The 26,031-nt window shown below is 39.8% G+C and overlaps 1 protein-coding gene across 3 annotated transcripts in view; it reads left to right on the top strand.

Annotated features, from left to right (window-relative positions):
- Window positions 1–26,031, top strand: part of KCNAB1 (potassium voltage-gated channel subfamily A regulatory beta subunit 1) — a 494,315-nt gene that overhangs the window by 78,027 nt on the left and 390,257 nt on the right. Inside the window, exon 1 of one of the 3 annotated variants that reach the window (XM_055381883.2) lies at window positions 120–603. The exons of 1 other annotated variant lie outside the window; for it this stretch is intronic. In XM_055381883.2, coding sequence (XP_055237858.1) covers window positions 329–603 — 275 coding nt within the window. In that variant the 5' untranslated portion in view covers window positions 120–328. Of the gene's footprint in view, window positions 1–119; window positions 604–22,713; window positions 23,173–26,031 lie in introns of those variants that run through there. One more of the 3 variants, XM_004037886.4, reaches the window with a different exon arrangement.

A 26,031-nucleotide genomic window follows, 5' to 3' on the forward strand; every position in this document is an offset into this window, starting at 1 on the left:
CACTATTAAATAAAGCAAAAGTCCTAACTTTGCAGAAGAAACAGCCACTGCCAAACTTCAGTATTACAAAGTTGTTGGGAGTTGCTTTTAAAATTTCCGTGTTCGAAGATACCACAGGTAGTGGCCAGCTTACCTCTTCATTAGGAAAGGTTAGAGATACATTTTCATCCCAAGCTCAATTACAGCTGGGCTCAATTACAGCTTTGTGGCAGGATAAGGTTAAGAGAGGTGGAGTGGGCAGGGACGAGGGAGGGAGGCAGAAGCAGAAAAATCAGTTCAGATTACTTTGATGACAGTGACTTCCAGTCTTCTCTGAAAGATCTCCACGATGCTGGCAGCCCGGACAGGGGCAGCAGGGAGTCAGATCTCAGAGGAGAACACCAAGTTAAGGAGACAGTCTGGGTTTTCTGTAGTAGGGAAAGACAAATCTCCCAAGAAAGCCTCAGAAAATGCTAAAGACAGCAGCCTTAGTCCCTCAGGGGAAAGCCAGCTCAGGGCGCGTCAACTGGCTCTGCTGCGCGAAGTGGAGATGAACTGGTACCTAAAGCTCTGCGACCTGTCCAGCGAGCACACCACCGCCTGCACCACAGGCATGCCGCACAGGTAAGCTGCCCCTGCTCAGCGCGGGCTTTGGGAGACGCCATTCGAAGGTGCTCTGGAGAGTGCTTTGATTTCTTTTCCTCTGCAGCTGGAAGTCTTAACGGCTCTAATTGCCTTAGAGATGATTGGCACTTCAGAATGTGTAACCACAAAGAGCAGGATCTTGGTGCAAATGGCAAATAATGTTCCCTGCATTGTTATTCAGAAAAGACCTCTTACAAGGAGGCAGTAGATGCTTAGGAGCTGACAGGACAAAAGAGCATTATGATTTTTCTTAAGTAAAAATCAGAGGAGTTAAGAGATGGTAGGAAAGTGCTCCCTTCCAAAATAACTACAAAAAAGAGTTTGCAATCTTTCAGCATTTCCTTTGCTCTGAGAACTTGGGGATGAGGGAAGAACATTTGTTTTGCCTGTTTGAAAAGTGGAGTTGAGTAGTGTGAACTTGTTGAATGAGGGGTCAGGCTGGCCATAGGGATGCAGAATGGGACATATTGACCACCAATATAGGGATCTGAGCCCCGTGTCTAAGACAGATAACATCAGGAGAAAAAGGTACCTTTTAAAAAAGAGATAAATGTAAGGCAAATCTCTATGGGTTTTCTTTCTGTTCTTTACTGAGCCTCAGCTTCAAATAAAGCAGAGGAAGGATAATTTCACAAATCCCAGTGTTCCAAGGCAAAACGTACTGAGTAAAAAGTGTCTGGAGTCCTGAAATTTAAGGATGCTTATTTTCTATAATTTGTGCAAAAAATCTCTTAGGAATTAAAGATAATTTTGGAAGAAAAAATACTGTGAAAATAATACCTAGAATAGCTATGTTATTAAATGGTAATAAAAATTCCTTTGAGATGAAAAATGGTTCCAATTACGTGGTCAAAGTATGGAAAACTCCTTTTGTAGAGACTGTATGGTAGCACTGAAATTCTGCAATGCAGCCTGTATCAAAGCATCCAGTGCACTCTGAGCTGCCTTTCTGTCTATATTTCTAATTCCAAAAGACACTACAGAAAAACTTATTTAGTAATTGAATTAACTTGTGCATATAGACTAAAAACTTGTACCATACACTTTAAAACTCCTCAACTAACTTTCATTTTCTCTTTTTCAAGGCAGCAATAAATAGATATTTTAAAACCTAAACTATTATTCAAAAATCAACATTTAAAAATTAGCACAAAATAAAGCTTCTGGAAATGTTCTATGAAATACATTTGGTATTCATGGCCAGAGTGGTTTGTCTGAAGCTCTTGTATATGCTGTTGGGCCCACATTTGGGGTACATGGGAGGAAGACCCAAGGAAAATAGTCTCGTTGAAAGAAAGTTTGAGTGAGCTTGTTAGTGTTACATATCTCATATTTCAAACTATTACATATCTCACATCTACAAATCTTAAAGCTATTATTAAAGATCCTCTAGGAAAAAGAGTTAAGTGGCAAAGGAAAGCATTGAAAATGGTTTTCTTCCATAACATTTTCCTTGACTTGCGATATACCAGAAATTTCCTTTAAAGAGTCTAATACAAGACCACAGAATTCTTCATTATCTGACATTGGAACAACATTGAACAAGTCAGAGTGGCATATTAGTTAAGGTAACCAGGTTTAGCAAGAAACTTTTGGGGAAAAGCAAATATCTGCTCTTTTCTGCTTCACTTAAACAATAATATTTTGTTCTGTAATCAGAAAAGACTAGATTAGACATGATCCAGAATTAATGTCTCCTATGATAATCTGTGGGGTAGTGTTATTAATCACTGATTGACAATAGCATGGTGTTTCCCTTGTTTAGTAAAAGGGTTGAAAAAGAGTGAAGATATGTCCACCTTACATGATCAAAAATTAAAAATTTCCCATCCTCCTTTATTATTGCAGCATGATTATTTCCAGGAAGAAACGAGTATGTGTAGTTGGAACTAACTCTATTTATAAATTAAATACATTTATTACAGAGTTCAATGTTTGCATAGCTCAGGAAACTAAGGCAGTTTTTCTCATCGCCAGCAACTTTTTTACCTCTCAAATGTTGGAACTACATTCCTCTGTTGAGTCCTTGAGATTCCTGGACAGTGACAATGTCTGATGGTGCAATCTCTTCCAATTTTAATGTTAGCGATAGAATGTACGATCCTCCAAGTCACCCAAATTTTTCTTTCATTTGTAAATGTCAGCCATTGAGAAGTCCCAGAAAATTTTCTTGGACTTCCAATTGTTCTTTCTTCCAATAACATGGCCCATGAGTGATATCTCCATTAGAAACTTGTATGTAGAAGATAAATATGATTAACTTATAAAATATTAACAAATTTATCCACCTGTGAAGCATTACTTACAAGACAGAATATGAAATGTATTGAAGAGTCCTTGAAGACATTACACATTTGCTATTGGAAATAATTCTGTGGGTCTTTGGTTAATGTTCATCAATAAGGAATTGCTAGCGAACTCAAACTTGTTTCCTTTCTTGGAAGATGGAATTAAAATATTTTACATCAGGTTAATTCTAGTTCCTGAGGAATTTGAGGATTGCTTTATGTCCATATTCTATGGTAATTTATATTTGAAACAAAGGGTATTATTAAATGATTGAAAGAAAGCATTAGAGTTGGGGGAGATTCAGCAGTCCTGGTATATTTAAGAAGTAAAATTGCAGGCAGCAGGATAGGGAATGCACATTAGGTTTGTGGTAAGTAGTTCTGACTCCTGCTGTATTTACATATGACTATATAAGGAAACAATCTAATATACTTTGCTTAATACAGATTTATTGTTCATCTAGAGTTGACTGATAACTCTGTGATACTGATTTTTTTTAAAATGACAGCTCAGGGCCCTGCACCTTGAGGGAGGATGGGGCAGGGGCCAGAGTTCTGGAATTGAAGGCAAAGGATTGGCTTTTCTTCTTACTGCCTGTAACTGTGGGCATGTTTTTTTAAAAAAATTATTGTTTTTGAATAAAATTTTTTTTCTGTTTACAAAAGTAACATCTGAACTTTGTAGAAAAGTTTGAAAACAGGAAAATATAAAGCAGAAAAGGCTACCGTTGTTAATATTTTGGCATGCTTTCCCCAGCGTTTTGAATTTGGGTCATGGGTAAAAGTCAGAATATGATTGTATCATTCCTTTTTTCACTTAATATTACACCAATCTATTTTATTATCTTAAAAACTATTTAAAATTTTCTAAGGACTACATCTTATGACCATAATATTGCTTAGCCATTCTTCTTTTATATACTATTTATCATTATTAGATATAATATTACAATAAATATCTTTGTATCAGATTTTAAAAAACCATATTTCTGCTTATTTTCTTAGGCTCTATTTCTTTTCTTTTTTTTTTTTTTTGAGATGGAGTCTCACTCTGTTGCCTAGGCTGGAGTGCAGTGGCGCAAACTCAGCTCACTGCAACCTCCGCCTCCTGGGTTCGAGCGATTCTCCTGCCTCAGACTCCCAAATAGCTAGGATTACAGGTGGGTGCCATTACGCCCAGCTAATTTTTGTATTTTTAGTAGAGTTGGGGTTTCACCATGTTGGCCAGGCTGGTCTTGAACTCCTGACCTCAAGTGATCCGCCCGCCTTAGCCTCCCAAAGAGCTGGGATTACAGGTGTGAGCCACCGTGCCTGGCCGAGGCTCTATTTCTAGAAGTGCAATTAATGGATGAATGTATTATATGTGTGTATATTTACACATATACATATACACATATACAGAGATATGCAAATATATATTTATTTATTCTTAATGAATATTATCCAGTTGCTTTCTGGAAACATTTTTCTCATTATACCTTCTCACTGGCAATATTCAAGAATGCCTATCTTATTGCTTTCTCTGTACTACATAATGTTTATATGGAATCTTTAACATTGAGTTTTATAGTTCAACAGAATGTTGGGTTATTTAATGAACTTTTCCAGGTCTCAATTTCCTTGACTGCAAAAGGGTGCTAACACCATTATAAAGAACAGTCGTAGGCCGGGCATGGTGGCTCATGCCTGTAATACCAGCACTTTGGGAGGCCGAGGCAGGCAGATCACAAGGTCAGGAGTTCAAGACCAGCCTGGCCAACATGGTGAAACCTTGTCTCTACTAAAAATACAAAAATTAGCTGGGTGTGATGGTGCGTGCCTGAGGTCCTAGCTACTCAGGAGGCTGAGGCAGAAGAATTGCTTGAACCCAGGAGGCAGAGGTTGCAGTGAGCCGGGATTACTCCACTGCACTCCAGCCTGGGTGACAGAGCAAGACTCCATCTCAAAAAAAAAAAAGAACCATTGCAAAACTTAAATGAGATAATGTGCAGTGATTTGAAAGAGTAATGTGCTTTGTTTTCACACTCTGTAAAATAGGGCTTGAGATATAACCCATACTGTACACGGTGTATTTAAGGCCTATGAAGAAGATTAAGGATGGATGACTCCAAAAATCCCCAACAAAAGTATATACTTCACCTAGCATCAAGAGCTGAGCATCCCGCTGTGCTCAATTAATATTTTATAAGAGACCTTTGTATGTCCTCACCAAAAGCTTTTTAAGGATTTATAGGATACCACCCTCCTGAGGAAAAGTGACTTGGAGATAGAATACAATGAGCTTTTACATACTATCAGTATTCACATTTCAAACGATAGTTGACTGAACCTATTAAATTGAGGTTACTAGGAACATTTAGTAGGGCAAACTGACATGTCAGTGAAAATTTAAGTATAGCATTTTGATACTGATTTTGACCACCTTAATGAATGTTTCTTATTATCTAGGACAGTAGTTATACTGAGACTCGCTCCTAATATTTTCTCTCTCTGCTCTCAAAACTGCTTGACTTCCAAGAAAGTGTTTACTCACACTTGCTTCTAGAAGGCTGAATGTGGTTCTATGTGAGAAAAGGCAGTTAGTTTTCCAGGTGAGTTTGGTAGACTTGATTCCTGCCAACAGGCAGCAGGAGATCCAAAAGCTTAGAAGCCTTTGGCTGAGTTTATGAAAGCATCTTAATTGATGCAAGAAGTTTATGCAAGAAGATATTCTTGTTAAGAATCAAGCTGGAGGTCAGTGAGTAAACTTTCAACAGCCATTGATTGAGATTCTTGTTTGTATAAGGCCCTGGAGGTGACACAAAGGTGAAATTAGAAAAGATCCTAGTTGCTTGCAGCCTAGGAGTAATTGGGTATGGACTTGGAGGATGTGCAGGATTTGAGCAGGAGGAGATGGGGAGGGGAAGGCAATCCATGTGTAGGGAAGACTGAGCAGAGGTGCAGATGAAAGGGGCAGGAAATGAAGATGGAGAGCTGCTTCTGTTCATGAGGCTACTGACAGCATCCTTCAAAGTTTCTTGCAGGCTGGATCTGGGAGTGTGGCCAGGAGAACAGGAGGAGAGGAGGCCATTTGACTACTTTGGAGACTGGGGAGTTGGGCAGAGAGCAGGCGTGGAGGAGAGGCAGTGTGTGCAGGCCACTCTCAAGAAGAGGCAGTGCAGAGGAGGAGAGAGTATGATAGTTGAAGTCTGTAGTAGAGTCTGGGGGGAAATTTATAGGAGAAAGCTGATCTGTGGATGTTTTTAGGCAAAGGGGAGGAGTCCAGGGGAGAGAGAATGTGTGTAATGCAAACAATAGAGCAAAATCGTCCCTATATCCCCAAGGAGGGGGAGCCTCTTGGGTATCAAATGCAGGTATTAGCTTTGGCAAAGTGAAGTGTAGCTGGGCCTGGTGATGAAAAAGCTCTGGAGTCTGGTGGCCTGCAGGCTGCATCTCAGCAGTACCACTTACTAGCCTGGAGGCTCTGGGTAATCCCCTTGCCTGAGAGAAGCAGTTGGTTTTGGTTGAGGCCACAGATCCTGGAGCTAGGCTGCTGGGTTCAAGCCCTGGCTCTACCACTTATCAGCTATGTGATTTAGTCTTCTCAGCTATAAAAAGTGGGTAATGATGGCAGTAATACCTTAGGGTTGTTATGGGAGCTCAAGTGACTTAAGTAAGTATAGCTCACAGAACAGCAGTGGGCACATATAGTAGTAAATATGATATTATACAAAGGTCTTAGCATCATTCCTGACGCATGATCTATGCCCTTGCTATTATCATGAGACTGTTATTGGAGATGCCAAAAGTAGGGATGCCTCTCTTTTCTGGAGTGTACTCACACTGATACTGTAAATGGGCATAAAATATCTATCTCATAAGACTGCTATAAGGATTCCATGAAATGATGTAAATCATCTGGTGTAGATTAGACACTCAATCAATTTTGGTGCTCACCTCTGCCACTTTCCTCCTTTTCCACATTCCTGGAACATAGTGGACAGCATCAGTAAGATGGTATCAGGGATGGAGTATGGAATGGTGGAAGTGATCTACAATGGAATAACTCTAAATTATTCAACCAATATTTTTTTTTCCTAGAAAAAGCTATTAATTCATTTTTTGTTGTTGAAGAGAAAGCTCTTCCTTTTCTAAAAGATGATATCTATTTCTTAGAGCAGGCACATTCTCCCTAAGGCTGTAATTCTTGTCATGTTTGCATGAGCAGTCACATAGAAGTATTTTTTTCAGAGATATTGGAATATGAGGACATTTTTATGTAGTTTACTGTGATTTTAGTTATATGCTAGAAAGATTGCCTCCTAGCTCATTGTTCTGTTGTTTTGCATATTAGAGAAAATGTTGGACCACTGAATAATTGGGCTAGGAGTGGGAGGGTGAACCTCAACAGGACAGGATTTAGGTAGCCAGAGAAAGTTACAGCATTCTAGCAGCAGCCTCTGGGGAGGGTTAGGGTTGCCATGGCCACTAAAGATGGTGATGATGTCCTTTGACTTGGCCATGAAGCTGCCATTGCCCTGTGTAGCTGCACCACTGGGGTGGTGAGTTGGAAGTAGACATCCCTGGACAGGCACATCCACTCCACAGGAGTCACCAAATGCACAGGGACTTGGTTCAATCTGCACCCCTGTGACTGCTTTTTTGGTTATCTTGACAAAACTGAGCCAGTTTCTCAGTTTTAGATTCCTCTTCATTTGGTGTGTGTGTGTGTGTGTGTGTGTGTGCGTGTGTGCGTGTGTGCATGTGTACGTGCGTGCCTGGTTTCTTCTGAATAACTGTGGACACCTGGAAGGCAGTGCCTCTGTCTCAGTCTTCTGACTTGCCCATAGGGTTCTTTCCTAACTGGACGTTGGTAAATTAGATAGAGCATCAGCTCTGGCTCCTCTTTCTCTGAGATCTCTCTGCCGCTACAGGGAATGGGCTCATGTAACAGTAGGAAAATTGGTTGAGGGGCCAGGAGCCATGATTCAAATCCCATTTTGCAGTATGGTCATAAGTAAGGTTTTTAAAGTTCTCCAGAAATCAGTGCTCCTCTGTAAAATAATGAGACTAGACGAGATGATCCCTTGAGCTTTGTCCAGCTTTGAGCCTGCGGAGTATAATGACATAAACCTGACCAAAGGGGCACACTGTTGTTTATAGAGACAGTGCAACTGAAGTATCTCTGAAAGAAAAAGGGGACGAGGTGATACTTTGTTTTGAAGTTGTAGGAGAAGGAGAAGAATTCTCTTTGCTTTTCAAAGTGTGTTATTTTGAAATAAACAGATACGTTTAATTTTTTAAAAAGTGTTCTTTAGTAGAAGGAGACAGAGTAACACAAATACCTACAATTTGTAGTATCCTTGTTTATAAAACAAGGATATGTCTTGTCGTGCATTATCTCATTTGCCTTCACACAACATAGAGCAGGTGTTCTCCTACTTTCCTGTGAGGGAACATGCCTCATAAAGGCGACATGCCTGATCATCTAGGCCCAGATCCCAGGTCTCCTGGTTCCTTGTCCAGGCTTCTTTACATGCTTTCAATGTTTCCCAAACTATGGCACTCTAATTGTGCCAAAGATAATTTTGGGGGGCATGTGGAAATTAAATCTTTCAATGGGTTGATAATTTATTTTCATGAATATTAGGAAGAAATATATAACATACACCTAAAATCTATAAATTCATGGCTATGATAGCAGGGCGCAAGGGTAAGTTTTAAAATAAATGAGTCAATTGAGAGGAAAACATTCACTAACTATTAAGTAGTGGTGGAATTGAGATCTGACAAAAATCCTCAAGGTGATACACAAAGGACTATTTCTTTCATCTCCTTCATAATTATCAAGCATTTATAAAGCATCATGCCTTCTTCCCAGGGCTTTTTATAGTCATTCTGTTTAATTCATACAACAACCTCATAGTCTTGTTACAACCCATATCCTTCAGTGAAGGAGAGTGTGGTTCTGCCTATTCATTTTCTGTCAGTCGTTGATTTTTTTTTCTTCTTTTCCCATTAAGGGGATGAAATATTCCCTGAGCTAACTCCCTGCTGAATATGCTTAAGTATGTTCCAGGTTATCTTTTTGAGCCTTTGTTATTCTACTCCATATCGAAGGTCAACCTTTCTAGTTCTGTCTCTATGTACCGAATACTCTGCTTCTCTGGGGTGTGGTGATATCATATCATGAGTTTAAAATTTAGCCTTAGCTATGCAGCTTAGTTGTATTTTATACAGCTTGGTTTATTAAGGTTTCACATTTACTTTTCAGGTTGTTGTGCAGTTGTGGTATTAGCCAGTTAGAGACGTTGTGCCTCTTGCCTCCTCTATAAGTCACCACAGATACATAAACTGGGGACACATTAATATAAGCTCTGATGTCAGGCTGACTTAGGTCTAAATTCAACCCCTTACAATCTATGTGACCTGGAACCTCAGTCTTCTCACCACTAAAATCAGAATAACAGGGTCACATATTCATAGAGTTGAGAAGATTAAATGAGATAATATCCATAAAAGTTTTAGCACAATGCTGAGTGCATAGGAAGGGGCCTTCAGGAAAAGCCATAATTACTATTCCCCTTTGAAGTGCCATCAGGCCATCTGTTATTTTGCCTCCCTAATCTTCCTTTAGCTAAGAGTCTCTCTATGAGCCCCTCAAGCTTGGGAAAATTCTCCAAGCCTTAGCAAATGGTCTTGACATGCTGCTTCCCTCCTTGCTTAACTTAGAAACTTGTTCTAAGATTTTCATTCATACCCTGATTTAAAATCTTTTCTGATTAACATGGACCAGACGCCTTGTCTGTCTCACACTTCCTCTCTCCATGCACAGTGGATCCATCTCTTGACTCTGGAATAAAAAGGCCTAAGTTTAAATCCTAGCTCTGTTTCTGGCTGGTTGTGTGGATTTTAGCAAAACACCTCTCCTCTCCAAGCCTTGATTTTGTCGTCTATATGGTGGAAATGAAAACATCTGTGTTATCCATCTTCTAGGATTTTAAAGATTAGATCCAAAGTGTATGTGAAAATACTCTCTATGTTATAAACCGCTATCTATGTGTTCGCTATTATTTTTATTACCTTTTGCACTGGACATGGGCTCTAAGTCAGCTTAGAACATGGCTTAAGAGCATGGTTACCCCTAATCTGTTTTTCTAGTAAAAATAGGTGTAGATGTAGCCTTCATTCCTTCATTCCTTGACCTTGAACAAGCCTTCCTGGGTGAGCTGACCAAAGTCTGTGACATCTGCCTTCTTTTCCTAATATCAACAACTGTTTATTGAATATTTATTATACAGCTAGCACATTCCTTAGATATTCCATTGATTCCTTCCCAATGATCCATGTGCATGTGATGCCTGTTTTTATGATCTTCACTTTGTGGAAGGAAATTGAGCCTTAAAAATGATGCCTTAAAAATGATCCTGCCTAATGTTAGCCAGTTAAGTATGTGATAAAGCCAGTACTTGAATCTGGAGACTCAGGCTGCAGACTGCAGATGCACATCTCAACTCAACAGAATGGCTCCCCCTCTAGTTTGGGTTTATTATTGATCACCACAAAGATGTCATTTTAGTAATTTCACTTTTCACCTTCACTTTCCACCACACTATAAGGTTCTGTAACTCGGGATGTGGCAGTCGTGTCTTCCCCTCCCATTTGAAGTCTTTGCTTCTTGCCCTGCATCTTTCTATCAAAAGGCTGGGAGGCTGGAATGTTGGGAAGTCACTCAGGTGGATAGCAAAGGGTTGTGTCATAGGATGAACTATGGATTTTTATGTTTCCTCAGGCTTTTCTCCCACAGAAACTGTTTCCATCGAAAGAGCTGTGTAAGTGCAGAGGCCTGAGGAGGCACCCAAGTGACATCCCTTATTAGATAAATTTAATTCAATTTCAGAATTTGAGTTTAAGTCAGTCTTTGGCCATCTCCTTCTCATCCTAGCTCTGGGAGCTAGACAGCAATAGCTGCCCAGGTCTTTCAAATTGTAGACTCTGGTTGTCACTGAATGGCATGTGCTAATGTCCTGCCAGGGATTTTTACCATTGTATTGTGTGTTTTTGCTGCATGGGAGGAGGAAACAACACAGTTTTGAGGAGCACATACTCATATTTCTTTGGAGATGGCAGTTGAAACAACAGCTTTCCCCAACAGCCTCCCCAGGTATGTGAAATGTCATCAGGTGTCAGTTTTAGAGAAAAATCTCCATTCCATGGCAAGAGAAATTAGGAGCTTTTTGTGCATTTTTGGTACACACATTGTGACCTAATTTCAAAAAGAAACTTGCCAAATATTTCTTCAGTCTCCAAAAAATTAAACTAGGCTTCCCGCCAGATATCTGGCTTTGGTTCCCAATCCAGGAATGGCTCCCAAATGCTGATTGTGAATAGGCTGTAGGTGAATGCCTTTTACAAAATAAAGTGCATTGTTTTTATTAAAGGTAACCCTAGCTGCAAAATCCTGAAACCTTAATACCTTGAAATCAGAAAGTTTATTTCAAGCTGAGTACAGTGGTGGCTCACAATGGTAGTCCTAGCTACTCAGGAAGCAGATGTGGGAGGATTACTTGAGACCAGGAGTTTGAGACCAGCCTGGACAGCACAGTGAGACCTTGTTTCAAAAAAGAGAAAGTGTATTTCTTACTTATGCAAGTCCGACCAGGGGTGGGAAGGGTCCAGTCAGGTGGGACTTGGGCTGATGAAAATTCTATCATCTTCATCTTTTGTTTTCTAAGCTGGGCCATAGCTGAGCATTGACATGGATCAAGAGAGGAGTATGGGAGGAGCAGGTGGAGGCCCCATTTTGTGGGCCAGACCTGTAAGTGGTATCTGCAGGCAGAGGCAACGTTGACTGGAATTCAGCCACATGACCACATTCAACTGCAAAGAAGGCTGGGAATTGTAGTTATAAATGTATGCCTTGGAAGGAAAAGAAGTGGGCATGGTGAATCCCAGGTCTGTTTCTGCCACAGAGCTGTGCCTGAAACAGGGTTAGGGAGCTTCTAAGGTAGAGTTTGGCTATTTTCCATAACATGGAGAGACCAAGGTATTCCTTTACTTTCAATGTTATTCCCCTTGTTCAAACTGGACCCCTTGACCTGACCTTTCCTGAGCCACATGGTGGGTCAGTCTCTTCTGGCTTCTTTGTTTGGATCTCAACTTTCTTGTTTCACTGAGAAGGCTGATGACACTTCAGAGACCTGTAGATGGTCATCTGATATCCACCTGGCAGTGGAACACTGATAAAGTAAGCAGCCTTCCTTATGTCAGTCTATGAGCATCAGCTCTCATTTTGAACCTGTCAGAGTTTTTCTCATTGCCCTGAGACTCACTTATGGCTGGATGAGGCTCTTGGCAGCTCATGTGTTATTCCTCCCCCATTCCATTGTGAGATGGAGTTGCTGCAAGGCCATCCCTTTCCATGGTAACAGCCACAGACTCTGGTGCCACAGACATGGGCTGATGTCTCAGGAGGCAGGATCAGGCACATGGAAACAAGGGTCAGGGAGCACTTGTGGAGAGCCAGGAGAGCTCACTAATTCAGTCTGTTATTTCAGAATAGATAAGGTGTGTGTTTTTAAGGGGAGCTTCTACAACATTGTGTTCATTTAAACAGTGTAATCATTACACATGTTTTTCTATAATGTACCTCCAGGATTCATAACAACAGACAAGATAATCACTTTGCTCCCAGAAGCAGGAGACAGTGTGGTTTTGAATGTAATGTTGTTAAATAAAATTGCATATCCTCCATGATATTCTGGCATTCTTCTCTGAGTCACTATCCTCAATCAAGGTATATATACATTTTTGTGCAGAATTAATGAGGATTTTGGAGAATAATAGGTTAAGAAAATATGGTTTGTATACAAGAGACTTTTTATTACAAATATCTCCAATTTGAAATATTTCCTTAAGAAAATCAAAGCCTAAGGTACATTTCGTAGCTTAATCTTCATATTTAATTTGATTACAGCAATGGACATTAAGTATGAAACAAGCTGTCCAAAGGGCTGTTGAATTATTTAATTACCTCTGGGATTAAGGAGGTGAGAGTCAGCATAAACAATTCCACAAGTGGGATGTGTTAGAAAGATCAGCTCTTTCTGTCTCAAGCCTAGTAATTTGAACGATGTGACTATCCAAACACCAGTTGCTGTTGAACAAAATATTAAATGCTTAAATCTGTTTGCAATATTTTACTTTCCAGATGGTCATTTATCCAAAAGAAGTACTGAATGTGTTTTAAAAGTATTTTCAGTTAAATGAATTTTCAGTGAAGTTAACATTCAGAATTAGTTTTTTAAAAAGGAAAAAATATACTTACATTTAAGGACATTCTTTTATTACCATATATGTAACACTGAAATAGTTTCTAACAATCAAACTAGAAAATTAAACAGAATTTATTAAGGAAGTTTGAGCATCTACCATGTTCCAGTTCTGAGGATACAGGGATGCAGAGTCAGGGCTTCTTGCCCTGAATGATCCTGGAGTCTGTTCAGGGAAGACAACACTACAGTCAAGTTTTTTGGTGTGATATTAGAAGTGTGAAGGAAATGCTATAAAATTCAGGTAAAAGGGTGATTAGTTATGCCGGGAGGCAGGGAGACAGGGAAGAGAAGCATCAGGAAAAAATACACTTAAGATGCGCCATTTCAACTAGACTTATACGAGAATGCATGGGGGTTTGTGGGAATGCAAACCAATGAGGAAGCAGGTAAGAAACGGCTGAGGGAAAGAAACATGTAATCGGCAGCTTGAGAACAAATTGGTTGACTTTTGTTTTGTTTTTTAGGCTAATCCACCAAATTGCTATTAACTGGAAAAAAGTTATGAGGATGGGACTGATAACATTTCTAAATGCAGGAAATATTCCCAATTAAGCCTCATTCATCTGACATTGTCAGAGAATGAAAATTTTTGCCCAGGTGATTTTTCTAATACCTGAAACTTTCTAATTTAAGTGTCAAGGCTTTATTTTAACTTTCTAAACCTGAAGAAACAACTTGACAACTCTCATTTATCTTAATAAATGTCAGCTATTGTGCTACGTTAAAATATCCTCAGGGGCTATTAAAGCATATGGATCTATCTGCCTTGAAAATTGGAGGCCTCATTTTGCTATTTTATTTTTAAATTTTGGCTTCTGAAATTTTTCTTCCTCTATTATTTTTTCTGTATCCTCACCTTGCTGTAAGCTTTTCTTGCTGCTGTCAGGATGCCTGCCTTTGATAGTTCTTTTAATCTAATTTGCTATCTTTACTTTAGGGAGGGATGGGAAATAAGAAATCCAGTCTTGTTCAAATTATGACCAAGAAAGAATACATGGTTTATGAATTGAGGTACTCAACCAGGAGGTTTGAAATGTAGGCTTTGGGATATCTTATTTGTTCATTTGTTCATTCTTGGTTGTGTTTTATCTGGAAAGGTTTCTAAAAAAGGTGATCTCTACAAATTCAGTTGTTACTCTATTTGAACTAACATTTGAATCTGGGAAAATGTCAAATGCTGAAATTACTTCAAGTTTATGTTTATCTTGGAATAAACCATAGAGATTTTATAAAAGCAAACCATATAGAACACAATGTTTCAAAATGTTGATGGGATGCTTGTAGTCTACATTTTATAAATTTCTCAGCCAAAGAAAACATTCTAGCACAAATAGAGTAAACAAAGTGAAACTATTCATTTGTCTTCTATAGCAGAGACACACTGAGGGCTTTTCAATGGATTGTTTTTCAACAGTTTTGCCTTGGAACTTTGGTGATTAAACATTTACAATTATTATACAGTGAAATGGCATTTCAAGAGGCAGGATGGTATATTTGGGAATTCAAAATATATAAACGGATTTAGTTTTCTTTTTTCTTTTTTTTTTCTTCACGGTGGAGTCTCACTCTGCTGCCCAGGCTGGAGTGCAGTGGCATAATCTCACCTGACTGCAACCTCCGCTTCCTGGGTTCAAGTGATTCTCATGCCTCAGCCTCCCGAGTAGCTGGAATTACAGGCTTCTGCCACCACACCCAGCCAATTTTTGTATTTTTAGTAGAGACAGGGTTTCATCATGTTGGCCAGGCTGATCTCAAACTCCTGACCTCAAGAGATCCTCCCAGCTCGGCCTCCCAAAGTGCTGGGTTTACAGGAATGCGCCACTGCACCCAGCCTGGTTTAGCTTTTTTTTCCCCCATTTTTTTCCCCAGAGGAAAAGCTAATAACTCAGAGAGTATTCAAATCATGCAACTATTAGGCTGCCAGGCAAAGATTTAAGTCCTTGTCCACTAAGCCCATGCTCCTGGAAACTTGCACTTTATTCCAGTCCTTACAATAATGACTGCTTAATAGTGCCAATTTACCTGGATGTCTATTACCTTATTTGTAAAACAAGATAATTAAATCAGTTTATTTTTAAGAGTTCTTCTAGCTCTAGTTAGACTCCTAGATATTTTAGATTAATCGTAAGTGCCTAGAAGATGAAGAGAGAGATTGCTTGGTTGGAATGATCCCAGTGAGGCTTCTTAGTGCATGATATCACAAAACTGAAAATATAAAATTTTAGGCTTGCTTTTGTAGCTGAGATTTACTTTTCATGGTGCCATTCTGTACCCCAGCCTCCAAGGCCTTGTCATGGACAAGTTCCAGACCCCATAGAAATAACGTGTCAAAGAAGATAGATAAGCCCCATGGCAGAGCATGTGGCACCAGTGTCAAAATATGTGGAGTTCTTTGCAACTTTCAAAACTGCTTTCTGAGTAGGCACTTAAGGAGTGATGGAGGTATTTCTTGCTAGATGAAGAACAAATAAGCATCATTCAGATAATCTCTCATTTCTCTTTAGCAAGGGAGAAAGTCATATTTAAAGCCATCCCCATCCATTTTGTACTCATGCAGCCCATAACATTGAAGTCCCCTGAAAATTATTGCTTGTTAGAAGTCTAAGTCTCCCACGTATAACTGTGTGTGCTGTGCACTGCACAACACTAGGGGGCACAATCAACATGGGTTAAAATTTGGATGGCAGTCCTTGGAGTTGTGCAGTGTATGTGGTAACCCTTAGACACTGACAGCATTGCAGGTATTATAATAATAATCACCATTTATTGAGCCATTTATTCTGTACTAGTTACATCAAATACAATATTTCTTATAATTTTCACAAAACCCTATTAGGTAATATGATGAGCTATAGTTTCTGGGGGAAGAAACTGTGACTCAGAAAGTGCCCACTGGTGGGTTGTAGTGGCAAGATTTGAACCCAAGCCTTCCTGACTTCATAGCCTGTGCTCTTTCTACCATACTGTACTCTCTGTGGAAATTCCCCTAAGCCAGGCCAATGCAGACTGGGATAAAGAAGGAGGTGATGTCAGCACCCTGCAAGCATTACTTCAGTGTTGACTTAACAGCATGAGACCACAATACTATCATGATCTCAAACCTTCCATGGCTCAACATTACTTAAAAAGAGAGCCTAGAGCCTAAATAATGTGACTGAGACCTCATCTCCCATCCTTTCCAAGCCGCTCACCTACCTCTCCTCCAAAGTAGTCATTGCTTCTAACTGCCACGTTTTGAGGTATTTCTGGCCACATTGTGCACTTTTGCACATCTGGGCCCCATGGACCATTTCCCTTCCTTTAGCTTTAGACTAAGGCCACATTTTGGCATCTTTTGGGAACTTTTGAATAAAGAGCAAGAGAGTCATGCCCAAAGTAGGTGAGGAGAGTTTTTGCTACAGACGCCAGAGCTCCACTCAAAGATGCTTTCTAGTTGAGGACTGTGGGACCAATGCAGAATAGCAGTTAAACCTCAAGGGCCAGTCTTGCCCACAAACCCTCTATGCCAAGGTAGAGATCTATAGATGTAGTCACCAATAAATACGCTCATTTTTTTCTTTTTTTTTAAACTTTTATTTTTGGTTTGGGGGTACATGCAAAGGTTTGTTACATGGGTAAACTTGTGTCACAGGGGTTTGTTGTACAGGTTATTTCATTATCTAGGTACTAAGCCTAGTACCAAATAGTTATTTTTTCTATCCTCTCCTACCCATTTTTTCTAAAGCAAGGTTATAGTGCGTATGTATCATACATCGGGGGGGGGATTGTTTTTATGCTATAACGCAGGAGTATACGGTAGATAAGCAGTAGGGATAAGGAAAAGGAATCAGGTGAGACTGAAGATGCTACCTTTGGGTCTAGGGAGAAGGAGCTAAGGCTGGCTCAACAGGGGCTCTCCATTAGTCATGTTTTGTACTCCCATGCACTGTAACATGTACCCCCTCCCCTATCCTACCAGGACTGTTGTGTTGTATTCGCTGAGAAAATCTAGACCAACAGGAGATGTGAGGGATTGCCTAGAAAAACACCAATGAATGACAGAGACATTTAACATTAGATTTCTTGATGGACTACAAACTTCCTGTTTTTTTTTTTTTTTTTTGAGACAGAGTTTTGCTCTATCACCCAGGCTGGAGTGCACTTGCACGATCTCACCACAACCCCCGCCCCCACCAGGTTCAAGCAATACTCCTGCCTCAGCCTTCCAAGTAGCTGGGATTACAGGCGCCCGCTACTACGTCTGGCTAATTTTTTTTTTTTTTTGTATTTTTAGTAGAGACGAGGTTTCACCATGTTAGCCAGACTGGTCTCGAACTCCTGACCTCAGATGATCCACCCACCTCGGCCTCCCAAAGTGCTGGGATTACAGGCGTGAGCCACTGTGCCCGGCCTGGATTGCAAACTTGTGAAAGAACTCCCTCCGCTCCTCCCACCCTTTACCTTTACTGCTGATGTTGTCTCAGGGTATCTTCTCTGATCCTCTGCTCTTTTCCCAGACTGGGTTTAGCCTCAGTGATTGCCTCTATCTTTGCTCATATCACATCACTTTGTAATCTTTACTAGTTTCTCTCCTCTCTTCCACTGAGAGCTCCTTGATGACAAAGGCAATGTTTTATGCATTGTGTTTTGTTAACACAACACACACATACTATACTTAGCTGTGGTTTTGCCACATATAGCTAGACCCCAAGGTAGCCCTGGCAAGGGTGAAGAGAAGATGGCAGTGACAGGAGGAGCAATCCCTCTAGATGGTTCCCAGTGAGATGAAGGCAGACGTCTCACAGCATCACCTGCAGAGCACTAGTGAGCAAACACGTGAACAAGAGCAGAAAGATGAAGTTCCGGTAAATAATCAGAATAGAAAAATATGCGCTGGACTGTAGTCTGGTGTCCCTTGTCCAAATTGACTTGGGTGGTCCCAATACTCCCCCACCCCGGCAGTGGCAGTGCATTCCCACTCCTCTAGCCCCACCAGCTCTGGCCTCAGTTTTTATTTTAGACCTGGATGTTCTTGGATGACTGTGACATGTCCAAGATATACAATGTTCAACAAATCACCTCGTTAGCCAAGAAAAATTTAGAACTAGGCTATAAAGGCATTTGCTATATTCCAAGAATAACATAAATCTCACGAGCCTGGTATCTTTTATAACTAGTGAATAATTCATGGACTCCAAGTCTCGCCAGTTACAAAGGAGGAAGGATCATCACCTCTATAGCATGATTAGAGCAATTACTTTTTAAGATACACAGAACATCAGATGTAGATTAGAAGAATCTTAGAGATTACCTAAGTCTGAGCCAGTAGAGAAACTAAGGGGTCAGAAAGGTCAAGACCTGTCCAAGGTCACACTATTGTTTATGAATCCTGAACAGGTGTAGATGAAGTCTGCCCACCACCCAGAGCTGTGTGAGCTTCTATATGTGGCTTCTGTGTCCCAGGCCTCCCGTGCCCCATCAGCAGGACGGGGCAGGCAGCACCTGTCTCATCACATGGCCTTGTTGCTTTTTCCTGCACTCTGCTGACCATGTGATTGCACAGTACTTAAATATCCTAAAAAGAATATGAAAATCATCGTTCCTGAGACACAGAAGGAAAGCAAGAAAGACATTAACTGTCCTTCTCAGCTGTTCAGAGGCATTTCTTACAGTCTAACCACATTGAGCTTAAAATTGATCTTAGTTTGTATTGACAACCAAAGGGATAAATAGTTCTCTTATTAAATATAGTTTCTATCCTCCACCTTTAAACTGGGACCTTTTATGACATTGACCTGCTTTTAGAACTTTATGAAAAGAAACTTCAGTTCCAGACAAATACTGGCTTTCTCATTTCTCTCTCTTTTCCTGGGCCCAGTTCCAAATTTGGAGGACAAAAAGAGAGGGACACATGGGAGAGGGCTCATGCCCCATGTTTTAGAAACTGCTTTCCTGGTTCACCTGTGTTTCTTCCTTGGCCCTCCACTGGCACCACTGCCTGAACCTCCAGGTGTTCTCAGCCCTGGAGGAACCACTTTCATGGCTCACATAGTCAGATTTAACTGGTGGCTACCATAAGTGATGTCACTGGTGCAACTTTACTTGGGAATGCTAATTTCTCCCTAACTCCATTGTACTGTGTTTGTTTTGTTTTTTTTTTTCCCCCCTAGCTTTTCTGGCCTTTTCTTTATAAGCTCTTATTTCTTCTTTCATGCTCAGGGCTTTTGCTGCTAGGGTGAAAATGGAAATAGGTTTATGAGAGAAAAGGTAGCTATTGGGAGTTTAAAATTAAAGCAAGGAAATTGTTAATCTCTATGCAATGTTGATTGTGCACAAAGCATCATTCTGATCATTATAAACTGGAGTTTACAAGCTTGTGTCAGATACAGTCCCTTCCCTAAAAGAGCTTATAATCTGGATGGGGAGTTAAGAGGTACACTTGCAAGAGATGTATCTCATACTCTGGAACAGCATATTATGTCTTTGTTTCCCAAAGGAGGTACAAGTACCACTCATATGGCATTAAATAACTGATTCACTTTGTAAATGTAGTGTATTCCTGTTTCAATTTCCTTTCATTTTTTTCTCATTATCTAAAAAGAAGGGAAGAGAAAATATCAGATTTGTGCTAAATTATCTTTAAAACCTGTCTAATACTTTTAAATCTTTGTCAATAAAAGATAAAAAGAGTTAAGACTCTGATCCCAAGCCTCTGGACACTGAGTATCCAGCTGCAAGGTAATAACATTCTTCATTTTTACTGCATTTTTTACAGACTACATTCTATTTTATTACAAGTGATAAGGTTTTTCTGTTTATGGTGGTAGTAATATAATGTTTCCTGACTAAATGTCTTAGTTCAGGCTGTTACCATAGACTTAATGGCTTAAACAATGCACATTAATTTCTCACAGTTCTAGAGGCTGAAGTCTGAGATCAGGGTGCCAGCAGGGTCAGGTTCTTGGTAAGGGCCCTCTTCCCGGTTGAAGGGCCACTGCTCTCTCCTTCCAGTGTCCTTACATGGTGAAAAGACAGCAAGCTACCTTTGGCCTCTTCTTATAAGGGCACTAATCCCATTCTGAGGGCTCCAAGATCACAACTCGCTCACCTCCCAAAGGCCCTATATCCTAATATCATCACACTGGGGGTTAAGATTCCCACATATGAATTTTGGGAGGAATGCAAACATTCAGTACATAACACTAAAAAAATTCATTTAGGTAGAAAAAGCAACTTAATTCCAAATAGTAAATAAATAATGGTATAGGATATACAAAAATATGGCAGAAATCACAAGGGGTGTGCAAATGTTTGTGAAACAGTTTAGAAGTGTCAAGTGAGGGCTTTAGGTTTGAATTGCAAGTGGAATTTCAATGAATAATTGTGTACCGGGGCTGGGAAGAACTCCTAGAGGAGGTGAGCTTTAAGGGAGCATGTGCGTGTGTGTGAAGATTCATGTCAGCAGAGATGTAAGATGTGATGGCAGGTGGGAGGTGTGAGCGTGAAGCTATTAGACCGAATGAACAGTTTATGTCCAGGAGTCACAGTTGGAGGAGAGTCACAGCTGGAATCATGTGGTGGAAAAACCCATATGTGAGGAGTTTCTTTGCTTTTTTTTTTTAAACTTTCTATTTTGAGATAACTGTTTATTCATATGCAGGTATAAGCAGCAATAGGGAGATTCCATATATCCTTTGCCTAGTTTCCCCAAATGATGGTATCTTGCCTTGCCACAGTTCAATAGCACCATCAGGAAACTGATGATGACACAAGCCCCTGCTCTTATTCAGATTTCTCCAGTATTATATGCACTCATTTTTGAGTAATTTATATTTAGTTCCATGCAGTTTGGTTACATGTATTGATTGATGTGACCACTACCATAATCAAGACACAACAGTTCCATTACAAGAATCCCACCTCTACCCTTTTATAGCCATAGCCATCTTCTTCCCTTTTGTCTTTTCTAACCCATGACAATTATGAATTTGTTATTCCTCTCCAGCTACAATTTTGCCATTTCGAGAATGTTATATATATGGAATGATACAGATTCCAAAATGCAACCTTTTGGTATTAGCTTTTTTTTTTTCCCCCACTCAGCATAGGCCTCTCGAGATTTATTCAACTGGTTGTTTTGACCAATAGTTCATTCCTTTTACTTCCTGAGTGGTATTTCATAGTATGAATATGCCACAGTTTAATCATTCACCCATTATGGAATATTTGGGTTGTTTCTAGATTTTGGCTGTTATGAATAAAGATGTTATAAACATTTGTGTACAAGTTTTCATGTGAACATAAGTTTTCATTTCTCTGGGATAAATACCCAACAGTGTGATTGCTGTGTCATATAGTAAGTTTGGAATGTTTAGTCTTATAAGAAACTTTTCTGGAGTGGCTGAACCATTTAACATTCCTACCAGCAATTTATGAGGGATCCAGTTTCTCTGAATCTTTGACAGCATTTAGTGTTATCACCATTTTTATTTTAGCTATTGTGATAGGTGTGTAGTGATCTCTCATTGTGGATTTCATTTGTATTTCCCTAATGGCTAGTGATCTTTTGATGCTCTTATGTGCCATCTGTATATCTTCTTCAGTGAAATGTTTGTTCATATCTTTTGCCCGTTTACCAATTAGATTGTTTATGTTTTTATTGTTGAGTTTGGAGAGTTCTTTGTATGTTCTAGATATAAGTCTTTTGTCAGATATGTGGTTTGCAAATATTTTCTCCCAGTCTGTAATTTGCTTTTTAAAATCCCCTTCACGCAGTATTTCATAGAACAAAAGTTGTTAATGTTGATGAAATCTAATTTATGAGTTTTTCCTTTTATGGATTGTGCTTTTGGTGTCAAGTCTAATAATTCTTCACTTTAGGTTCTGAGGATTTTCTCCTGTTTTTACCTACAAGTTTATAGTTTTACATTTTACATTTAAATCCATGATCAATTTTGAGTTGATTTTTGTATAAAGATGAGGTTTAGGTCAATGGTTCATTTATTTTTGTTTGTTGCTGTTCTGCTTTGCCTCGCTTATGGATATCCATCCAGTTGCTCCAGCACCATTTGGTGGAAAAGCTATTCTTCCTCCACAGATTTGCTCTTCACATTTGTCAAAAATAATTAGCCATATTTGTGTGGACCCTTTGCCTTTTACAACCACTTGTTGATATTTGTCTATCATTTGACATCAACATCTGAAAGAGGTTAATGGACCTTTCACCCAAATGAATCATGCCTCTAGTATAAAAAATTATTTGATTACAAAATATTTAATAATTTAGAGAAGTCTCATTACATACTCATGAATCATCCCTAAGGCTTTATGGTCCTTATAAAAACAGATTGGCCCAGATCCCACCAAAATATTTCCTTTTACCTAAATAGAAAGACATGGGAAAAAGTTCACATATTTTTTTTCCCCAGGGCCAGTACATAGTTGCTTATGTTTGACTCTGAATACTTTAAAGGGATGAGAAAAGTGATTGGCCACCAAAAGCCTCCTTTATGCACAGGCCTGGGCAGGGACACACAACCAACAGCTCTGTCGGGAACTTCGGAGCCTGCTCGCCTACAAAAATGATAAGAGAGATCTAAAGAAAACAAGCTAAACCTTTTGAGAGACATACTGAAGCCAGATAACCCAAGGTATTCACAGCAAGATACAGTGAGTCTTAAAGTTAAGCACGGTGCAATTAGCTTTGCTTCCTTGGGTTTTTGAAACATGCATCTGTATAAACCTGCCTGCGCAGACATCCCGAGCCCCAAGCTGGGTCTGCCAAAATCCAGTGAATCGGCTCTAAAATGTAGATGGCACCTAGCAGTGACCAAGACTCAGCCTCAGGCAGCCTGCAAACCTGTGAGGCCCAGTGGAGCAGCCGAACAGAAATATCTGGAAAAGTTTCTACGTGTTCATGGAATTTCGTTGCAGGAAACCACCAGAGCAGAGACGGGCATGGCATACAGGTACTGCTGATTGCAAAGTCATCCAACCAGGGCACTGCACTGATGTCAAAGGTTGTTATTAAAGAAATAAGGACTGAAACAGCAAGACAAAACCCTGTAAGAAAAAGAAGGAAAAATGCAGTGAGCCCTCTTCTTGGGTTGCATTCTTGTTTTTTTTTTTTTTTTTTTTTTTTTTTTTAGCTTTAAGCGTTCTCTTTTCTCAGAGGGTTACAGAAAAGACAGTCAAGTTCATCTGTGAAAACTCCTAACCATGTGCTGCCAGAAGAAGTATCTTTGGCTCTGTGTAGGGAGGTGATTTGGCAGGTCAAAATGAAGAATGGGGACTCCATTCTTCTTAAGGGAAAGAGAATTTATAAGTTAAGAGTAGAATTTTTTTTTTTTTTTTAATGCTGCCTGGGATTCAAGACTTATTTTCTTCTAAACTTGAATCATGTGGTCTGTACTAATAGCTAATAAAGTAGTTCAAGTTCTCCTTGAAATGACAGCACTTTATTTATTTATTTATTTATTTATTTTTTAAATCAGTGTCACCCAAGATAAATTACTGGTTGTACACTAAACTTCCAATACCATTATTTATTTTATGAAAGATTAACAAAAAGGAGAAATGTTTTCTTGGTATAGGGTTGGATGTGTAATCTTTATAAGTTGCTCTGTGATGGGAAGAATCTTTCCTATTCAGAGCAATTATTGCTCCTGCACAAGTGCTTCCTTTACGTACACCTGGAGTTTTAAAGAGCCCAGAAGCTGAGTAAAAGCTATTCAGAAGGACAAGGTACTGAAAACTGAAAAAACAATTTAGCAATTGTAAGAACAGTTGTCCTAACTCATATCAAAACTTCTGCACAGCATAAGATTGTTTTTCATGTACAAGATGTCCCCAGTGATTTCATTTTTCCAAAATCTGAAGGTCTATTTCAGTGTAGTAGCTGCTGCTCTAATTTATCAGCTAATTATATTCATAAAGCAATTTGCAATGATATGGTTCCTCTCTGGAGAGCAAAGTATTTTACACAGACTCTATGTAATAAAAGGGTTGTGCAGAAAAGAAATGAACTCTTCTCAATTTATAAGGAGGATAGGACAGCCTACCACATCCTGCTTTAGAAGGGGAGCTCACCTTTTCATGGTAGCTCATGGAATGAGGAGGGGTGGATGAGGAGGAGATGCTGCTGTTTCTTTCTGAATCTGTCTGTCACCGGAAGGAGCCTGCTTCTCTGTCCCCCCACGTTTTCTCTCTTCTCCGTGTTTCCTCGACCCTCAGTGGTGGTAGTGATGGTGATGTGAACACAGATCGGGGGAAGGGGAAGATGGACCATTTCACTTTTAAAAAAGTCTGCCTCCATGTCTTTGTCATAGGATGGGTGGTATTACCATGAATTGTTACATAAACCTTTAGAGGGTATGCCTTTCTCTCTCAAAAGTCCAGTTTAAATATCAGTTACAGATCTGTGCTGTGTGCCAATGTTCAGATGAAGGTATGTTCTAGGAAAGCGTTTTTCAAAGGATTATGAAGTAGAGGAACACGTTCTTCAGACAGGTGAAAGCAAAGCTGCCTCAGCTAAAGGTGGGAGCTTGGAGCCCACCTGCTTGAGGGGAGCAGTCATCCCCCAGCCTCTTCTGAGACACCTATGTGGATTCCATACTCCCCATAGGTTTGGGGCGACTCTTCATGATGCCTTGGTGGGGAAGACTCTGTTACCTTGGAGGTGCCAGATACTGCCTTGGACAAGGGTGTATGCTACCATATCACACCCTAGTAAGAAATGGGACTTAGGAGAATGTTGCCCCTAAATCAGTTTGAGGGGAGAAAAGCACAGTTTAATTGATCATTAACCCTAAGAAATAGCCAAGGCTCTAAATTATGATGAGCTTGTTCTCTGACACATCTTCCTGACACATTTCTCCATTACCCACTCCCCAATGTCCTCAGTGCTCTGTTTGTTCTCCCTTTAAGACACTCACTTACTGCCCTTATTTAAGACATTCTCCTGCAACCATTTGGAAAGGATTTTTAGGAAAGAGAACCAGGGTTCTCTTGGTTCCTCCCCAACTTAGCTTTAGACCTTGATTTCTTATAAACATAGTTGGGGTTAAGAGAGAAGCTGACTTTCATATTCTTACTTCTTTATTATGATTTTTTTCCCCCTCAGGAAAAAGAGGGTGGGCAGGGGACCATGGCTATGTTAAAAAAAAAAACCTCTGTTAAGCCTTGTTTTTTCTATTTTCTTTTTTCTTGTAAAGTTGAAAGAAAATGGGCATTGAAGTTAAACAGACCAGAGTTCAAATTCAAGCTCTGCCTGTTTTAGAACTGTGTGACATTGGGCCAGTCATGACATAGAAATGCCTAGTACAGTAGGTGCTCACTGGGAATGGAGGTTTTCTTCCCACTTACTCTGTAGTGTCTGTCCATCAGTCTAAGTGGGGGAGGGATTGAAACCCTTTAGATGAAACATATAAATGGATAAGAGAATATTCTCAAAAGGAAAAAAAAAGAATAAGACAACCCACAGTAGTTCACAATCTGTGTAGGTTTCCATGCTCAGCTTTAGAATTCTGAGAGGTCTGAAAGAGCCGGGTAAGCTGTTTTCCATTCCGAATTTGGTCAGACGCCATTGCAGACTTTAGCCCAATACCAGCTGCTTGGGTCCCTCGATCATCTGTGAGAGAGCATTATGTTGTGTTTCCATGGAGACTTCGTTTTATTTCTAACTAAGGTTGACCAGGAGGAGAAAAAAAATAAGTAAATATGCAAACACATGCATCAATTGAAAAGAAACTGGAGGACATTGAATGTGGTGTAAAAAGTGCCAAGTTGCTGTGTAGGTCCTTCTGTTGGCTTAGAAATCTCAGCAAAAA

The sequence above is a fragment of the Gorilla gorilla genome, chromosome 2 (assembly GCF_029281585.2).
Source record: "Gorilla gorilla gorilla isolate KB3781 chromosome 2, NHGRI_mGorGor1-v2.1_pri, whole genome shotgun sequence".
In the NCBI taxonomy this organism is placed as follows: domain Eukaryota; kingdom Metazoa; phylum Chordata; class Mammalia; order Primates; family Hominidae; genus Gorilla; species Gorilla gorilla.